At 27.4% G+C, this 15498-nt stretch overlaps 6 protein-coding genes across 6 annotated transcripts in view; 3 read left to right on the top strand and 3 right to left on the bottom strand.

Annotated features, from left to right (window-relative positions):
• The window catches only part of cand_022090 (uncharacterized protein), a gene marked incomplete at both ends in the record, with an annotated part of 2451 nt that extends 314 nt beyond the window's left edge, over positions 1-2137 (bottom strand). The window contains 2 exons of the mRNA XM_067212439.1: positions 13-1050; positions 1096-2137. Coding sequence (XP_067068928.1) covers positions 13-1050; positions 1096-2137 — 2080 coding nt within the window. The remainder of the gene's footprint in view (positions 1-12; positions 1051-1095) is intronic.
• A 355-nt stretch (positions 2138-2492) lies between these two features.
• On the bottom strand, positions 2493-3986 carry cand_022080 (uncharacterized protein; the record flags this gene model as incomplete). Its single annotated transcript, XM_067212438.1, has 1 exon — positions 2493-3986. One exon carries the CDS (start codon positions 3984-3986, stop codon positions 2493-2495), a length of 1494 nt encoding a protein of 497 aa, XP_067068927.1.
• Positions 3987-4717: 731 nt separating this feature from the next.
• Positions 4718-6220, bottom strand: cand_022070 (uncharacterized protein; the record flags this gene model as incomplete). The annotated part of the gene is made up of 1 exon (XM_067212437.1): positions 4718-6220. The coding sequence occupies one exon, from the start codon at positions 6218-6220 to the stop codon at positions 4718-4720; it is 1503 nt and encodes a 500-aa protein (XP_067068926.1).
• A 415-nt stretch (positions 6221-6635) lies between these two features.
• Positions 6636-7754, top strand: cand_022060 (meiotic recombination protein REC12; the record flags this gene model as incomplete). Its single annotated transcript, XM_067212436.1, has 1 exon — positions 6636-7754. The coding sequence occupies one exon, from the start codon at positions 6636-6638 to the stop codon at positions 7752-7754; it is 1119 nt and encodes a 372-aa protein (XP_067068925.1).
• A 160-nt stretch (positions 7755-7914) lies between these two features.
• On the top strand, positions 7915-14415 carry cand_022050 (uncharacterized protein; the record flags this gene model as incomplete). The annotated part of the gene is made up of 1 exon (XM_067212435.1): positions 7915-14415. One exon carries the CDS (start codon positions 7915-7917, stop codon positions 14413-14415), a length of 6501 nt encoding a protein of 2166 aa, XP_067068924.1.
• Positions 14416-14702: 287 nt separating this feature from the next.
• cand_022040 (uncharacterized protein) lies at positions 14703-15494 on the top strand (the record flags this gene model as incomplete). Its single annotated transcript, XM_067212434.1, has 1 exon — positions 14703-15494. The coding sequence occupies one exon, from the start codon at positions 14703-14705 to the stop codon at positions 15492-15494; it is 792 nt and encodes a 263-aa protein (XP_067068923.1).
• Between the last annotated feature and the right edge of the window lie 4 nt (positions 15495-15498).

Below are 15498 nucleotides of genomic sequence, written 5' to 3'. Positions count from 1 at the left end.
AATGTTCTTCACTTTGTAATTCCTTATTTTTATCTTGTATATTACTTTCTTGGATATTTCGATCATTATCTAATAAATCATTCTTTCTTATTCCTTTATCAAATATATTACTATTATTTAAATATGATAAATTTTTATTATATTTAAATTGATCTAATTCTAATTTAGTTATATAGTTATCAAAATCTCCATAATCATTTAAAATATCAACTTCTTTAGTTTTAATTATACTTAAATTAATTAATTCACTATTATTAATTTGTTCTTGTTCTTCATTAACTTCTATATTTATGTTATTTATCTGTTCATTTAAATTATTTGATTTTTCTATTAATAAATCTTCTATTATTTCAATTGATTGAATACTTTTTCTAGGAGATATATTTAAACTATCCAATTCAATAGTCTTTTTATCATATATATTATTTATTTTTATATTAGGACTATCAATTTCTTCTTCATTTATTAATATATTTTCTAAAAGATAATCTGCTTTCCCTAATATTCTTTGAAATTTTAAAGATTCAGAATTTCCTTTTGGTGATAAAATATTACCATAAGAATTAGATAAATTATTTTTTATATAATTATAATTAATACTTTTTTTATAATCATCTTTAGAATATTCCAAATCACTATCACAAGAATTACTTTTTAGACACTTTTTACAACCATAATCACTTTTTTCTGTAATATTATTAGAAATACTTTTACAAAAATTTGGAATATAATTTGGATAAAATTGTATAGAACGAAATTTATTTACATTTTGTTTTGTTCTATATATCCTTTCTAATATGGTTTGTTTTTGAAATTCCATATCAGATTCCTCAGAATAATTCGATTCAAAAGATTCATAGGACAATTTATTATCTAGTGATTTAGGTAATAATTTATATTTTAATGATGATCCATTATTAATTAATTCACTTATTTTAATATCTATTATATTTTCTTCTTTTAAATGATAATTTTTAGGAAAATTTTGTAATTTATTAGTAAATATTTTATTAGAATCAGATTTATTATTTTTATTAAATAAGTTTTTGTCTTCAAGAAATAAAGTATTTTTAATATCTAAATTATTAGAATTACCTTCAATATTTAAAGATACTTCTTTGACTATTCTTTTTGAATTAATAATAAATTGACAATTTGTTTTTATTGTAGAATTATCTTTAATAAAGTTACAAATACCATTATCATCAATTGTATTATTCAACTCATTATTTAGTGAATGTTTAGAATTATTATCAATAAAAATATATTTATTAATATTATTTTTATCGATATCATTACTTTTTTCTTTATTTAAATTATAATTGTCAATTTTACCATTTATTAACATTTCTAATGAATCATTAGAAATATCAATATTAGATTCATTACCAAAATCTCGGTTACAATCAAGGTCTGTATATAAAATATTATTAGATATTAATAATTCATCAATATTATCTTCATAATTTTTAAATTTAGATCTAAATAATTCTTTTTTTATTTTTGATATATGAGATATATTTGATACTGGTGATATTTTAATATAATTAGGATTATTATATTGAAGATGAATAATATAGCAATCATATTCATTATTATTAGGTATTTCAATTGTCCTTTTATATTCAATATGTGCATTATTTTCAATATTATCATTAAGATTATATACAGAATGAGGTTCTAATTCACCAATAACTATAGGGCTTTTCCAGTAATGTTTAATATAGCGAAAAATTGAAAATTTTATTTCGGTACACTTTCTTATATTAATACGTTTTGTAGATATCCAACAATGAGGAATATCTTCATCATGATGAATGGGTATTAAATAATGTCCATTTGATATTTTATTATTTCCAAGGCCATTTATATTTCCAACAATTAAAAGTCCTTCTTTAGGAATCCCAATAGGTAAAGAAACTATAAATATTATATTTACATTAAGTTTATATTCTTGTTTTATATTATCTACAAAATATTTATTTTCAGATATACTTATCAATTTATTTAAAATATGTTTAGGTTTCCATAATTCTGTATTTTCTGTATTAGAATAATAAAATGGTACCAATATTTTCTTATTATATTTTCTATTATTATAAGAGCAGAAAGTATCAAGATTATTTGAATTTTCCATCAATCATTGATTATTCTTAAATTTTTTTATTTTCCCAATTCTTTGATAGTTCATAGGATGTTATTACCTGGGTAATCGAGAATAACTATTTGGCGCTTTTTGTGTGTAGACTAAATCAGGAGTCCATCTTGACTAGCTAGAATTTATTAAGATAAATTAACTTGAGTATTATAATTTATTATTATCATTATTAATCCCAGAGTTTTAAATAATAATTCCAGTGTATAGAATGAATTAAAAAGAGAAAAGTCAAATTTATTTAATAATTTATTCATGACTACTATTTTTATACATTAATATTTAAGTTTTTTTTTTTTTTTAATATTATTCCAACTTTTCTACTATGTAGAACTTCTTATTCATCAAATCCTGAGCTATCATCTACTGAAATTGTTGATGAACTATCTGATTCTAAGTTCTGCGAACTATCCTCTGTAGATTTTGTATCTGTACTATTATTGGAATGATATTTAAGGGATTTTTCTGCCAATATTTTGTTATCATCAACCTTCAAAATCTCAATATATTTATCTTCATCTTCAGATCCACTTACTTCATCAATAGTATTATTAATATTTATTTGATTTATTTCTACAAACTCTACAATTTTGCATGTGTTATTAGTAATATCATGGTTTGTATTTCCTAGATTTTTGCTAGAACTTAAAGGTTTATTTATACTACTTTTTTCAAAATAATCTTTTGAAATACTATACCAATATGAACCAAGAATAGTCAGTAATATTCCAAGGAATGACTGGGTTGTAATAGGTTCATTGAAAAATAGTATACCACCAATAGTCTGTACACAAGCCTTACACATTGCTACTATATTAAATGTTACAGGATTAGTAACTTTTATTAATATAAATGTTGCAAAATTTATTAATATTGAAAGTAAACCAGAAAGTATTAAACTAAACCAAATTTGGATAGTCTTAGATGTAAATCCATTGACAGGAAATAAAAGTACTGCACATTTGTACTCTTTAGTTATAAGTACTAATGGAATAAATAAAATTGAAGAAAGATAAAGTTGATATGTAAGTAAAGTTAGTTGATTATTATTTACTGTATTTAAATGTTTTTTAATTAATACATTATAAATTGCCTGTACAGCAGAAGATCCCATACCCATAATTACTCCAAATAGGCTTAAGGTTGTTGGATCTAAAGCGCCTATTATAAAGCCAATAACCACAACAAGACATGCTATAATTGATTTAAATGGAGTTCTTTGCCCTAATACAATATATGCTAAAATAATATTGAATAAGATTGTAGTACTTCTTGCTACTTGATATGTTGAAATTAAGACATATTTTAAACATGTATTACTAAATGCTATCATTCCTACAAATGCCAAAGATAAAAACCAAACCTTTTTAATAATACCAAATTCCAATTCAAAATGATCAATATAATTATTTAAAAATGGACTAATTTTAGCTAACTGGCCTAATAAATACATGGTCAATAGGCCAACAAGTTGTTGAAACCATGACACAAATATTGGATAACGAGCCATCCCAGAGAAAATTTGATAATTTAAAAAAACTATCGATAAACTTACAATAAAGTAAAAAGTAATACTGAAAAATAATTTTATAGATATATTTGGAGTATTATTAAAGATCAACCATTTTTTGGAATTGAATAGTTCATTATATAGAACTGAATAGATTTGATTTTTGTTAAGAACTTCATGACAATTTTGTTGTCCTTTTTCTATATCATTTGTATTATTTACTGCTAGAGAAGAGTATTCTAGGTTGTTTCCATCTTGGAAATTATACTTCTTTTTGGCAATACTAACAATGTTAGCCAAATTAGAATCCTCAGTGTTCATGGCTGTCTTGGTAAAAAGAATTTATAATGAAGATTCTACTTAAAAGTGACACTAGAATTACTTTTTTTCTCACACTATTCCCAAATATAAGCTTTAAAATTAACTCGCCGCGTCTCTGATTTTAATCCCCACAACTTTCTAAATATTCAAATGTAGGAAATATATCTGGTATAATTAATAACACTAGTTAGGAATTGAGTTAACTCTAAAAAAAACTAAATACCAATTTAAATTATGTTTTTATTTTTTTAGGGTAACATTTTAAGTGGGTATAGAAGTTAATAACATGGACAGAATGACGTGGAATAGTATACATGCACGTGATTACCGGTCTGCAATTACGTGGCGCTGTGCAGAATGGAATAGTTATAATCAATATAAAGGAAATCTAGAGTTTATTAGAGTATTATATTACACTACATTAATAGAGATTATAAGAGAATATTATATTAAAAAAAGTAGATACTTAAGATATATTCTGGTTAAAATTATCACCTTTTTTTTTCTCTTAAGAATTTGTAATATAGAGGATTTTGTTAAAGGATATACTAAATAAACAATATTATTTAAAAAATTGTGTACATATCAGCATAAAAAGTGACATGGAATAAAAAAAAAAGTATTCATACATACAAGCTTAACCTAAACCTCAACGTTTACGTTAGCTACCAAACTTCTACACTAAAAAGATTGCATAGTACTAAATGCTTAATAAAAGCATGAATTTCTTTTTATTTAAACAAGAAACATTGATTGTCCACATTCGAACAGTTTCTAAATTCACCCGGGTTAGAGTAATCTATTTCAGAAGGTTCCACAATTAAAGACGAGTCATTATTTAGTCCAAATAAGAATTGAGTATGGGATTGATTTAAAGTAGGTATATTGAAAAGTTCTTCATCTGTCTGTGGCGGTACATATTTGATAGAATTCAGTTTAATAAAATCCTGATAAGTTCCAATCCACTGAATTGAATGATTGTCATCTTTGCCAAATATTCTGAAGAGATTCGGATATGAAAGTAAAAAAGATTTGTAATTTTTTTTTGCACTATTTCTCTTAGCTTGTATTTTTGCTTTCTGTGACATCAAAACTCCAATTTCACGCAATTCCATTGTCTGAGTAGGTTGATGCAACAACACAGTTGCAAATTCTCTAACACATAGCCAACATTCATAAGCTTGTTGCGATTTAACAGTATTTGGAATTTCTTCATAAATACGGATTGAGTCGTCTGTTTCGGCATTCTTGCGTTTTGGTATACTTGATTTATTTTCCATCTTAATATCTGAAAAATTAGAATCACTTTTTTCACGGATATCCTCTCCATTACTCCAATAATTTAAATTATTATTTATAGTTTGTTCTTTCTCATTTTCAGCTTTTCTCAGTTGTATTACAATTGGTAAAAATTGTTCCACAATCCCCGGTAAAGGAAATTTAAGTGTCACATACAAGGCGGAATGAGAAGGTGATGGCCTCCTAATATCAAATAAAGTATTGTAGTCCCTAATAAATCTTGATAATTTCTTTTGTTTAATTTGTCTTAAGGCATCCCTTGCAAACCATGAAAGTTTTGGGCCAATATTGCTTAGAGCCATTTTATTGTCAGTATTAGTAAGTAGAATTGAAGCTACATCTATACATAAAACCCATGCTGGACTTAAGGCCTTTATCAAGTTATTGATTTGCACAAGGTTACATTCATTTATTTGATTATTATCAAAACATTTGTATGGTAGTGGTGGAACTTCTCTAGAATAAGAGTCATAGTAACTAGCTCTAGAAGAGCTAAGGAGAGATGTCCTTGAACTTAAATTATCTCTATTTATAGAGGCACCACAAGTAGGTGATCTTCCAGCTGATGGTGCAGCAGTTGAAACATCACTTTTAGTTGGTGAGGTACTGAATATATTAAGAAATGAAGAGTCAGCTGTTGAAGTTTTAGAAATTCCAGATACATTCCCTATAACAGATGTCATCTTGAAATTTTCAGGGGTATTTACGTTGATAGTTGATATTTCTTCAGGATTACAAGACCAAGGTAGTACGTTGTCTAGTGAGAGGAATCGTCTATAATTTTGTTGACGCTTGTAATTCTCAGGTAGTTGAAAAAATTCCAGAGCTGACTTGTAACTTGAAGAATTTCTTACAGAATCACTCGATAGAATATTATCTTGGAGTCCATATGGACTTGGACCAAATGACTTATCTAATGAAAAATTTTGCCACATATATTTACATCAAACCAGTTTTAAGTAAGAGATTCTTTTTTTTGCCAAAGACATGCGAAAGCCCCAAAACTAATCTTATATTTTATGTGCAAATATTTTTACTAGCTTGTTTAGGTATTTCTTTGGACAAAAAAACGTAATTAAAACTACTTTGAAGTGATTCTCTGCTACAAGCCGGGCATATATTTATTGATGCCGGCATAGAGTTGGTATTATTCAGGTATCGATTGTCGAGCGACATATTTTGGCGCTTAATCTGCCAAAAATTGAATTTTCTGACACTACTTTGTAAAAAATGCATGCAGTTTAAATAGGTATAGCTACATGTAAATTTGGTAAATTTTCAATAGTTCTTGGCTATTATAGATTCAACTATCAAGTATTTAGTTCTATTGCAAAGTTTTGTGTAATTTGAATGGTGAAAAATAATGCATTAAAAAGTGATGATTTAAGTCATTTCTCCGAGAATAATATAGTTTGCCAATTAGAGTGGTTAATATTTAAATTATTTAAGAATACAAAAAAGTATCAATGTTATTCAAAAGTGTATCAAATGACTTGTATAATATCTATAACTAATACTCTACATGGATTAGTATCAGAAGGTTATCATGCAACTCTTAGAGATATTTTTTACAGTAACCCAAGTTTATATAAAAAGCAGACAATTTCAAACAACACTATAGCTATGATTACTCGACTAATTCGTATTCCAAGAGAGTTTTTAAATGTTGTAAGTACATCTAAAGGGATGATTAGAGGTCCAATTTCAGTATTTGGATCAGATCTCTCGGGAGATAAGTATAATAGGAATAAAATAATAGAATTCGACTGTCTATCAAAAATCGAAGGTATGGGACATTCAATTAGTCCTTATATATGTAGATTAATGAATAATTGGAGAATTAATATTTATAAAAATATTAGCTTTGTATTGATTATTGAAAAGGATACTGTTTTTCAACGATTATTGGAATGTAATTTTTTGGAGGCATTTAATAATTCATGCATACTTTTAACGGCTAAAGGTTATTCAGATTTACCTACAAGAGCTTTACTCTATCAGTTGTGTAATATATTGCCATACGAAACTTTATTTTGGATACTTTGTGATTATGATGCGCATGGTTTAACAATAGGCGCAACTTATATTATGGGATCCCAAAATAGTGCTTGGTATGACTCAGACTTTAAGGTAGATAGGATACTACCATTTCCACTACCCAGAGTAGCTGATCAATTAGCAAATGGGATAATACATAAACAGAGTATATTTCAGTTATCAAAAAGTAATATCGTAAGAATAAATATGGTCAAACAACGTTTTGAAAATTGTATTGAAGTATCTAGTAATATAAGAGCTCAGTGGATCAAGATATGTGAACAAATCATGTTAGATGGAGTGGAATATGAAATAGATTGTATAGAGCAACTTGAAAATTGGGTTGAAGAGGTAATAAAAAAAAAATTAGCTAGTATAAATACAGATGAACTTGAAGATCACAAAGAATATAGTTACAAATATTCCGAATAAACTAAATTGTAAGTTTAAAAGTTGCCTTTAAGATCAAGATATTGCTACAGGAACGGTATGACAATTGTTAATGAAGAGGGAGGCGCTAAGTTTGAGAGGTAGTTCATGGTAGATTGAGGTGAAAAGAGAAATAACTTGCTTGTAGCAAAATATATAGCGAATGAAATTAACAAAGGAAGAAATAGATGAACTTCAGAAATCATTTGCACCTACGTCTTATGCACTTTTATCAAGGCAAGTAATTGAGAATGCTTATAGTGAATTCTTAGACTTTGTGGGAAGGTGTACAAGTGATCCAAATGTCCAAGATGAAGCAAAAACATATTTATGGGAGTATTGTGCCTATACACGTGAGATATTTTTGCAAATGATTGTTCTAGGAAATTTAGAACGTCTGCTTCCAGATATCAATATTACAATACAGCTAAGAGAGTCATTATCATCACTAAGGTTGAGGCTGAGAAAATTGGCATATGAATTTTTTCCAGCATTACTTTCTACTGGAACTCCAAAAGCAAATATTATGGCGTCTGTTGATGTTTTAACTCTGAAAACATATATTCAACTACCAAATATGCTAGAACAGCTCGTCATTCAACATGGCAAACCAATAATTGTACCAACATTGACTAGAGATGAAAGAATGGTAATAGAAGAAAGATTGAATGATGAATTTCTAGTTCTGTATTCAAATTCAAGTATACCAAAGACGTCATTATTAAAGTTTTCTGTTGATAAGGGGAGGATAATCATTGAAAAAACTTTTAATTTTTGTTTAAATATAATATCTGACTTTAGCAAGTGGCAAATTTTAGATGCAAGAATTACATTACCTATTTCATATGGTTATTCAGTTTCGGAAGAACAAAATTATGCCTTCAAAGATATTCTACAGACCAAAATACTTATTTTACAGAGAAATCAGACTAAAGTAGTCCATAATAGTAATGAAGATACTAATCTAGAAGATATAAATGATAATTATAGGGAGAAAAGTGATAATTATACTTACAATATAAGATCTAAAACTGAAGTTGATATCCTTGGTGAAATATATCATACAGCAAGTAGAGTAGTTAACGAAATTTTACTTCAAATGTTGGAGGAACAGGCTTTACTTTGCTTAAAAAAGGAAAGTTTAGGTGGAATTTATCATTATACAGATGGCTCTTATACTATTGATGGTAAAATATACAAGTTCCTTGATATATATATAATGCAATCTGTAGATATTTCCTTTGGTGGCGCAGTTGAAGACTTGAAACTTGGTCAGCACTGTTTACTTGGTTCACAAACACCAAATACAATTTCATCTCAGTTAAAAAGTCTTAATAATTATTCAATTATACTGAGATTTTTAATTAGACCAAATGAGGAGATTTGCTGTATTTTATGGCCATTTAACTTGCTTGCTAAGAAACAAGGTGATGATACATCTACCCCAATTTCTAAAGCACTCAATATTATAAAGTCATTAGATAGCTGGAAATTTATATCTAATTGGGGTAAGATAGAATATGCAACTGCAGATCTATCTGTTATACTACTCCATGCAGTCAATATATTGCGCTACTTTCAATTTGAAGTATATAGAAATTTAATTCATGAATTACTAGCATCAGATGGCAATATTTATTATGATGAATATAAAATGGTATTAAATATATATAATAATACTATGGTATATCACATTTGGATGGATATCTTCAATGGATCATTGATAATTGACTTAAATACTAACCAAACTGTTTGGAAACTGTATCCTCAATCAATATTTCATTCATTAGCATTATCAATCAAAGTGAATTCAGCATCACTTATAGATCTGCTTCCATACATAATATATATGGCAAAATTCCAGAATATTTATAAAGAAATAGTAAATACTTTTAACTGGAAAATATTGAGAAATCCCCCGAACTCCATATTAAACTTGGTTGTTTCAGGTAATGAAGATATAGATAATCATAGTACTCGTAAGCTAATACTTTCAGGAAATTCAAGTGTCCTATTAAATACAGCAATTGACAATATATCATTAGTATTTGGGGGCTTCATTAAGGGTAATAGATTTAAATTTGATCTTGATAACCCGGAATTTCACTTTTTATTTAATATACCACAAAAAAGTTCAGCTGAGATTGTTTATTTTAGTTTAAATGTTATTGGGTACAAATTAAATAATTTTAAGGTAATATTTTTTAATTGTTTTTGTAATACTTTTAATTCATATTCATGGTACAAAATATTTTACAATGATTTAGCCAATAACTTAGGTAACAATTCAAATATATTGGCAATATTTAATTTCAATTTATCAACTGAATCTTCTTCCATAACATCTATTGAAACTCAAAATAAATATATTACACTTAAATTAGATGAACTTTACAATAAAACTTTTTTGAGAGATAATATTGGTATCATTCAATTAATTAAAGAACTTCAGTTACAAAATCATCAATGTTTTTTCCCATTTATTATTAGCAAACAGTTCAATTCTAATTCAAATAATTTAGAGGATAGTGAAAAAATATATGAATTAACTTGCACTTTAGCTCCTGGGAAAAAGTCTGGTCCTCAATTTAGACTATTATTATCTAATAAAAACAATGAAGGGGGATATCTCGATAATGAAATTAATTTGAATATGAATGCAAATACATGTTTTTATTCCAGTGAATTTAAGAATAATAGGTTAGAATCACTAACCAATTCAAACTATGGATACACATTCGTTTGTGAACTTAATCAAGAACCAGAAAATTCATGCATAAATCCTATGCTATTTATGAATGGAAAGTTACCTATTTCTTTTTTGTTATATGAAGAATCAAATAATAACGCAAGTAATTTAGTTTTTAAGAAGATTATAGAAAATGTAGAGATCTCAATAGATAGTAAGAAATTGGATACTTCATTCCCAGAACCAAATTGGGTAATTGCCAAGTCAATAAAACTGTATATCAATAATATAAATGATTTTTTTAAACTTTTGGATCTTTGGAATCAAATTTTATTAATAATAAATTATCAACTTGAAGTGATATATTTAAAGTTTTATTCTTGTATATATATCAAACCTAATTTAGAAAAAGTAAAAGGTGACACTATATTTCTTGATAAACTATATTCAAGAAAGGATATGATTATAAAATCTTGTTTACCTTGGGATATAAAGATTGAATTGAAACCTTGGCCAATGTTATTTGGTGGGAAATTACTCAAGAACTTACTATTCAATGAAAAATATTGTGGAAGCAATTTGTCAATAAAGTGGAATTATAATGGAGATAATAATTCTAAGATTCTGGATATCACCTTAAAAGACAGCCTTATTGATCCATATATTGAGGCATTATATAATAAGCACCTTGAAGAAAATGTCGAATCTATAAATTTCTTTTTTAGCCAAGGTTCTAAAAGTAAAGAAAGTGTGGATAAATCTACTTATTCTACATATATACTTGATACTACTAGTTTTGGATGGTCACTATGGAGATTAATTAATACTTATGAATTAGGATTACTTGCCTCTAGATTTCCTTTACTAGATCAAGATATTAACTCTAAAAGCATATATAATGATCCAAATGGTATATATGAATGCCTCAACACTATTGCTTTTAATAAAATAGAGAGTATAGACAAGATATATATGACATTTAGACTACGTCCACTTGGAATGCATATGACATTTTCACTTTCCTTAAGTCCATACTCACCGTATAAAGCACTTATTGAGTTTGTTGATGCTAAGAGTCTGCAAATTGATGGAACATCTATTAATCAACCTATAGATTTGGTGAATCACTTTGCTGAACTTATAAGAAAGTTTAGTCAAATAGTATCTTGCCAAACATTAGACTTAGAATATAAAAATCCATCGTCCAAATTATTAAGTAATCCCAGAATATATTTTGTATATAAATATCGAAGTGAACTATTTAAAAAAATCGATAAGCATGGTGAATTCTACTATTATCCCGGTTATATGTTTGATAATATATTATGCCCGTTATCACAATACTTAACATGCTCATTTTATGTTTCAATATCATCTGGAATCACCCAAAAGATAACAAATTCGTTTCCACATCCAAATGAACCTTCATCTTTGCAGTGGTTAATTAAATCTAATTCATATGCAACTCATAATTTGGCAAATTCAATAGTAACAGCTACTAGTATCACTCCTCCATCATTGAGTACACAAAATAAAATACAATTATCTCCTAACTTTAATGCATCAAGTAATCTTTTATCTTTCCCAGTGAAATTATCTTTATTGGAATTGACTTGGTATTATCAAAAAACAACATCTTTTGATGTTGATAGGAGACATAATCTTTTTTTTCAAATATTATGGGAATATCCTCAATTCAAACTTATTGTTGACAAAGATGTAAAATATAAAAATTCTTATGAGTGGCCAGATTTAGTTTCAAAGCCTAGTCTTTCGAGTAATCCTAATACTGATGTACTTAATTGGAATATAGAGTATGACGTACCTATTGCATTCATGCAAGAAAGTAGTAAACTTATTGACAGATTATTTTATGTTAGCAGCCTTAAAGAATTGAATCCTTCATATATAGAATATCTAGGGCAAAAAAGAATAAGAGAGGTTTTCTTAGAGGTAGATTACAATAAAGATATTAAAAGAATAAAATATAGTGGTGACAATGAATTTATCTTTAGTTGTAATGGTGAAGATGATTCCGAAGTACATTCAACTAACAACGAAAACTATGGATTAGGTAATAAAGAAGAAACTAAATTTCTAAGTAATGATACTTTATTGGTACCACTTATATGTTTTCCAGAGTATATTATTAACCAATTTGATCATTATATTGAGATATCACCTATGAAATTAAGATTTTGTTTGGAATTATGTACTAGTCCAATATCTAGTGAATTGGATATAATGGGTCATACTCTACAATTAATGGCTCATTTGAGGTCATCTCGTATATTAATTCGCGTAATAATCACAGCTTTATGTTCCTCACTGTTAGTAATAAGAGATATTTCAACGCTACTTCAGTATCCATTGTTATCTTATGAGGGCAAATATCCACTTTATATTCAAGCTATTTGTCAACATGATGATTTACTTGTTCCAATAAGACAAAGTAATACAGTTACTTATTGTTTAAGAGGATTCTTGTTTCGTATTTGGCCCTCAAAAGTAGTATTTGGACTAAATACTACATACTGCGATATATATATTGCTTTAAGAAATGTACCAGTGCAGAGTATTAATGATGTACTAATAAATGGTACAAATGCCTCAAATATATTAAAAAATATTTCGAAACAAGCACATCGTTCAGCTCTTTCCGTAGTTTTGGAGTATCTTTTTAGATTTTCTTTTGAGCAATTAAAATGCCTACATTCTCCTAATCCAATTCAACTATTAGAAATCCCAAAATCTTTACCATCTAATTCATTACCAGACAATCATATAAATCCAATATATCAAAAACAAGTTTTTGAAAAAGTAGGTAATCAAAAGGTTACCACCTATCAGCAAAATTCAAGACAACCATCCAATTCATATACAATGAATCAACAAATAAATCCATTAAATAAATCTCAAAAAGTATATCATACTCATAACCATCAACAAACATATTTTTCAACAAATGATCAGTTACATAATAACTCAAGTCAGTCAGTAACTACAAATCAAACAAATCAAGTTCAATCATATAATCAATACCATTATCATTTGAAGCAGCAGGCGATATCATCTCCACATTTACATATGAATTATACACAAAACCAAAGTCAGATCTTATGCAATCAACAGCATATACAAGTTAATCACAGTTATCAGCATCAACAATCCCAATACCAAAAACAGCAAACTCAGGAATATCCTATTATTCATGATCAATCTAATTTTAAGCAATATCCTAAACAAAATTTACAATCTTATAATCCACATTACTCTCAAGATAGCCATTTATATAATCAATCTCACATATACCAGCAATGTCAAACTATTCATCAATCTAAACAGTATACTCACTCAAATCAACAACCTCAGCCTAATCACTTATCTCATAGCCAATCTAGTCAGTTATCTCAATCTTACAATCAAACTAATTCTCATTCGCACTTAATTGCTCAATCTAATCCTCAGTCCCAGTCTCAGTCTCAGTCTCAGCCTCATGAACAACAGTCTTACAACCACCAGGTATGTAACCAGAAAAGACAGCATTCTCATACTAATTATGAACACTTCCCATTGATACAACAATCAAACAATCTGTCCTATCCAAATAACCTTCCAAGCTTTATTAAATCTAATTATCAATCTCAAGTAAGGAATATTAGTAACTATCCAGTAATTAATATAAATAATGCACAACTTCAATCGACAAAATCTTATCCTAAAGATTCACCCAATATTTATTTAGTAAACTCTACAACATACAATCAAAGTGCATGTAATGATGCAATATATAAAATTCCACGAAATCAAAGTAATATGCAATACACGCAGCAATATCCCATATATTATCCTCAACATTACTCGCAACATATACAGCATCAACCTCAGCAATATAATATCCCACAATATTCACAGAGTTCAAGTCAAACTCAATCAGTGAACTCCCAAGATGGTCATGACTCAAATACAAAATAGTCACGTCATATTATGACTTCTAAATAATTGAATATCTGGATTAACTTAAAAGTCAAATTTTATGTTTCTAATTTTTTTTCATTAAAGAAATAGCTTTGACACTTTATTCTTGATTATATAGATTTTCTGTTCAATAGTTAAATTATATTTATAAACTCAACATTTATATTGATATATTTAAGAAGTGTGTGCTTAAATATACAATATTACCCTATAATTTAAATTATAAGGTGACACACATAGTTAAGGAAATTCAATTAAACTTAATCTTATTATATTGCAATAGTATGAAATATATAAGTTTGGTAAACTCTATAATTATATTTTCTTTTATTATTTATCAAGTTAGCTGTATTAGAAGTGGAATATTTGGACAAATTCTTTCCAGTTCAAAAGATGCTCTAAATATGATTAAGCAATTAGGGAGCAATGATGGTAACAAGCAAAATGAACAATCTCAACAAACTAAAGCAACGAAAAATGTAACTGTAACTATTAATCAATTAAATCAAGAAATTGGGGACAGTCTTGTAAAGAATTCAAACTCTTTAGGGTTTGGATCTTTAGCTATTCCAACAAATCCATACATGTCCCTTGATTATAGAGCTTGTGATTATAGTAAATGTATATCTATACTTAGCCAAAAAGATACATGGTTTCCACCAAAAATAATGACAGATATTCAGAAAGAGATGGAGACGCTTCATTTAACTTTACCTCAGGGAATAGTTTTTTCACTTCCTTCAACTGAAGTTATTGCTATGAATACACTCCTACAAGTATGTGTATCTTTTTTTCTAGGACAAATAAATAGTGGAAATTTAAGATTTGATAAGAAAGTTTGTGTTGCTCCAAATTGTCTTGAAAAAATTAATCTTCTTTGTAAAAATGTTGTTGGTCCTTATAATCCATCATCAGTACACTTTAGAGATACAAAGACTATGACTCAAGAGACTCAGAAAATTTGTAGTGAATCCAGAAAAGAAATTAGTAATAAATTTCCTAATTATTGTGGTTTGCCTGCTGATATATCACTTAGTGGAAAAAGTGAAAGTCCTACTCTTGTTCCTTCACAATAAACAA

Source organism: Cryptosporidium andersoni (genome assembly GCF_001865355.1).
Source record: "Cryptosporidium andersoni isolate 30847 chromosome Unknown contig_59, whole genome shotgun sequence".
Lineage (NCBI taxonomy): Eukaryota > Apicomplexa > Conoidasida > Eucoccidiorida > Cryptosporidiidae > Cryptosporidium > Cryptosporidium andersoni.
Note: the sequence above shows the minus strand (reverse complement) of the source record. Positions and strands in the feature narration are given on the sequence as shown.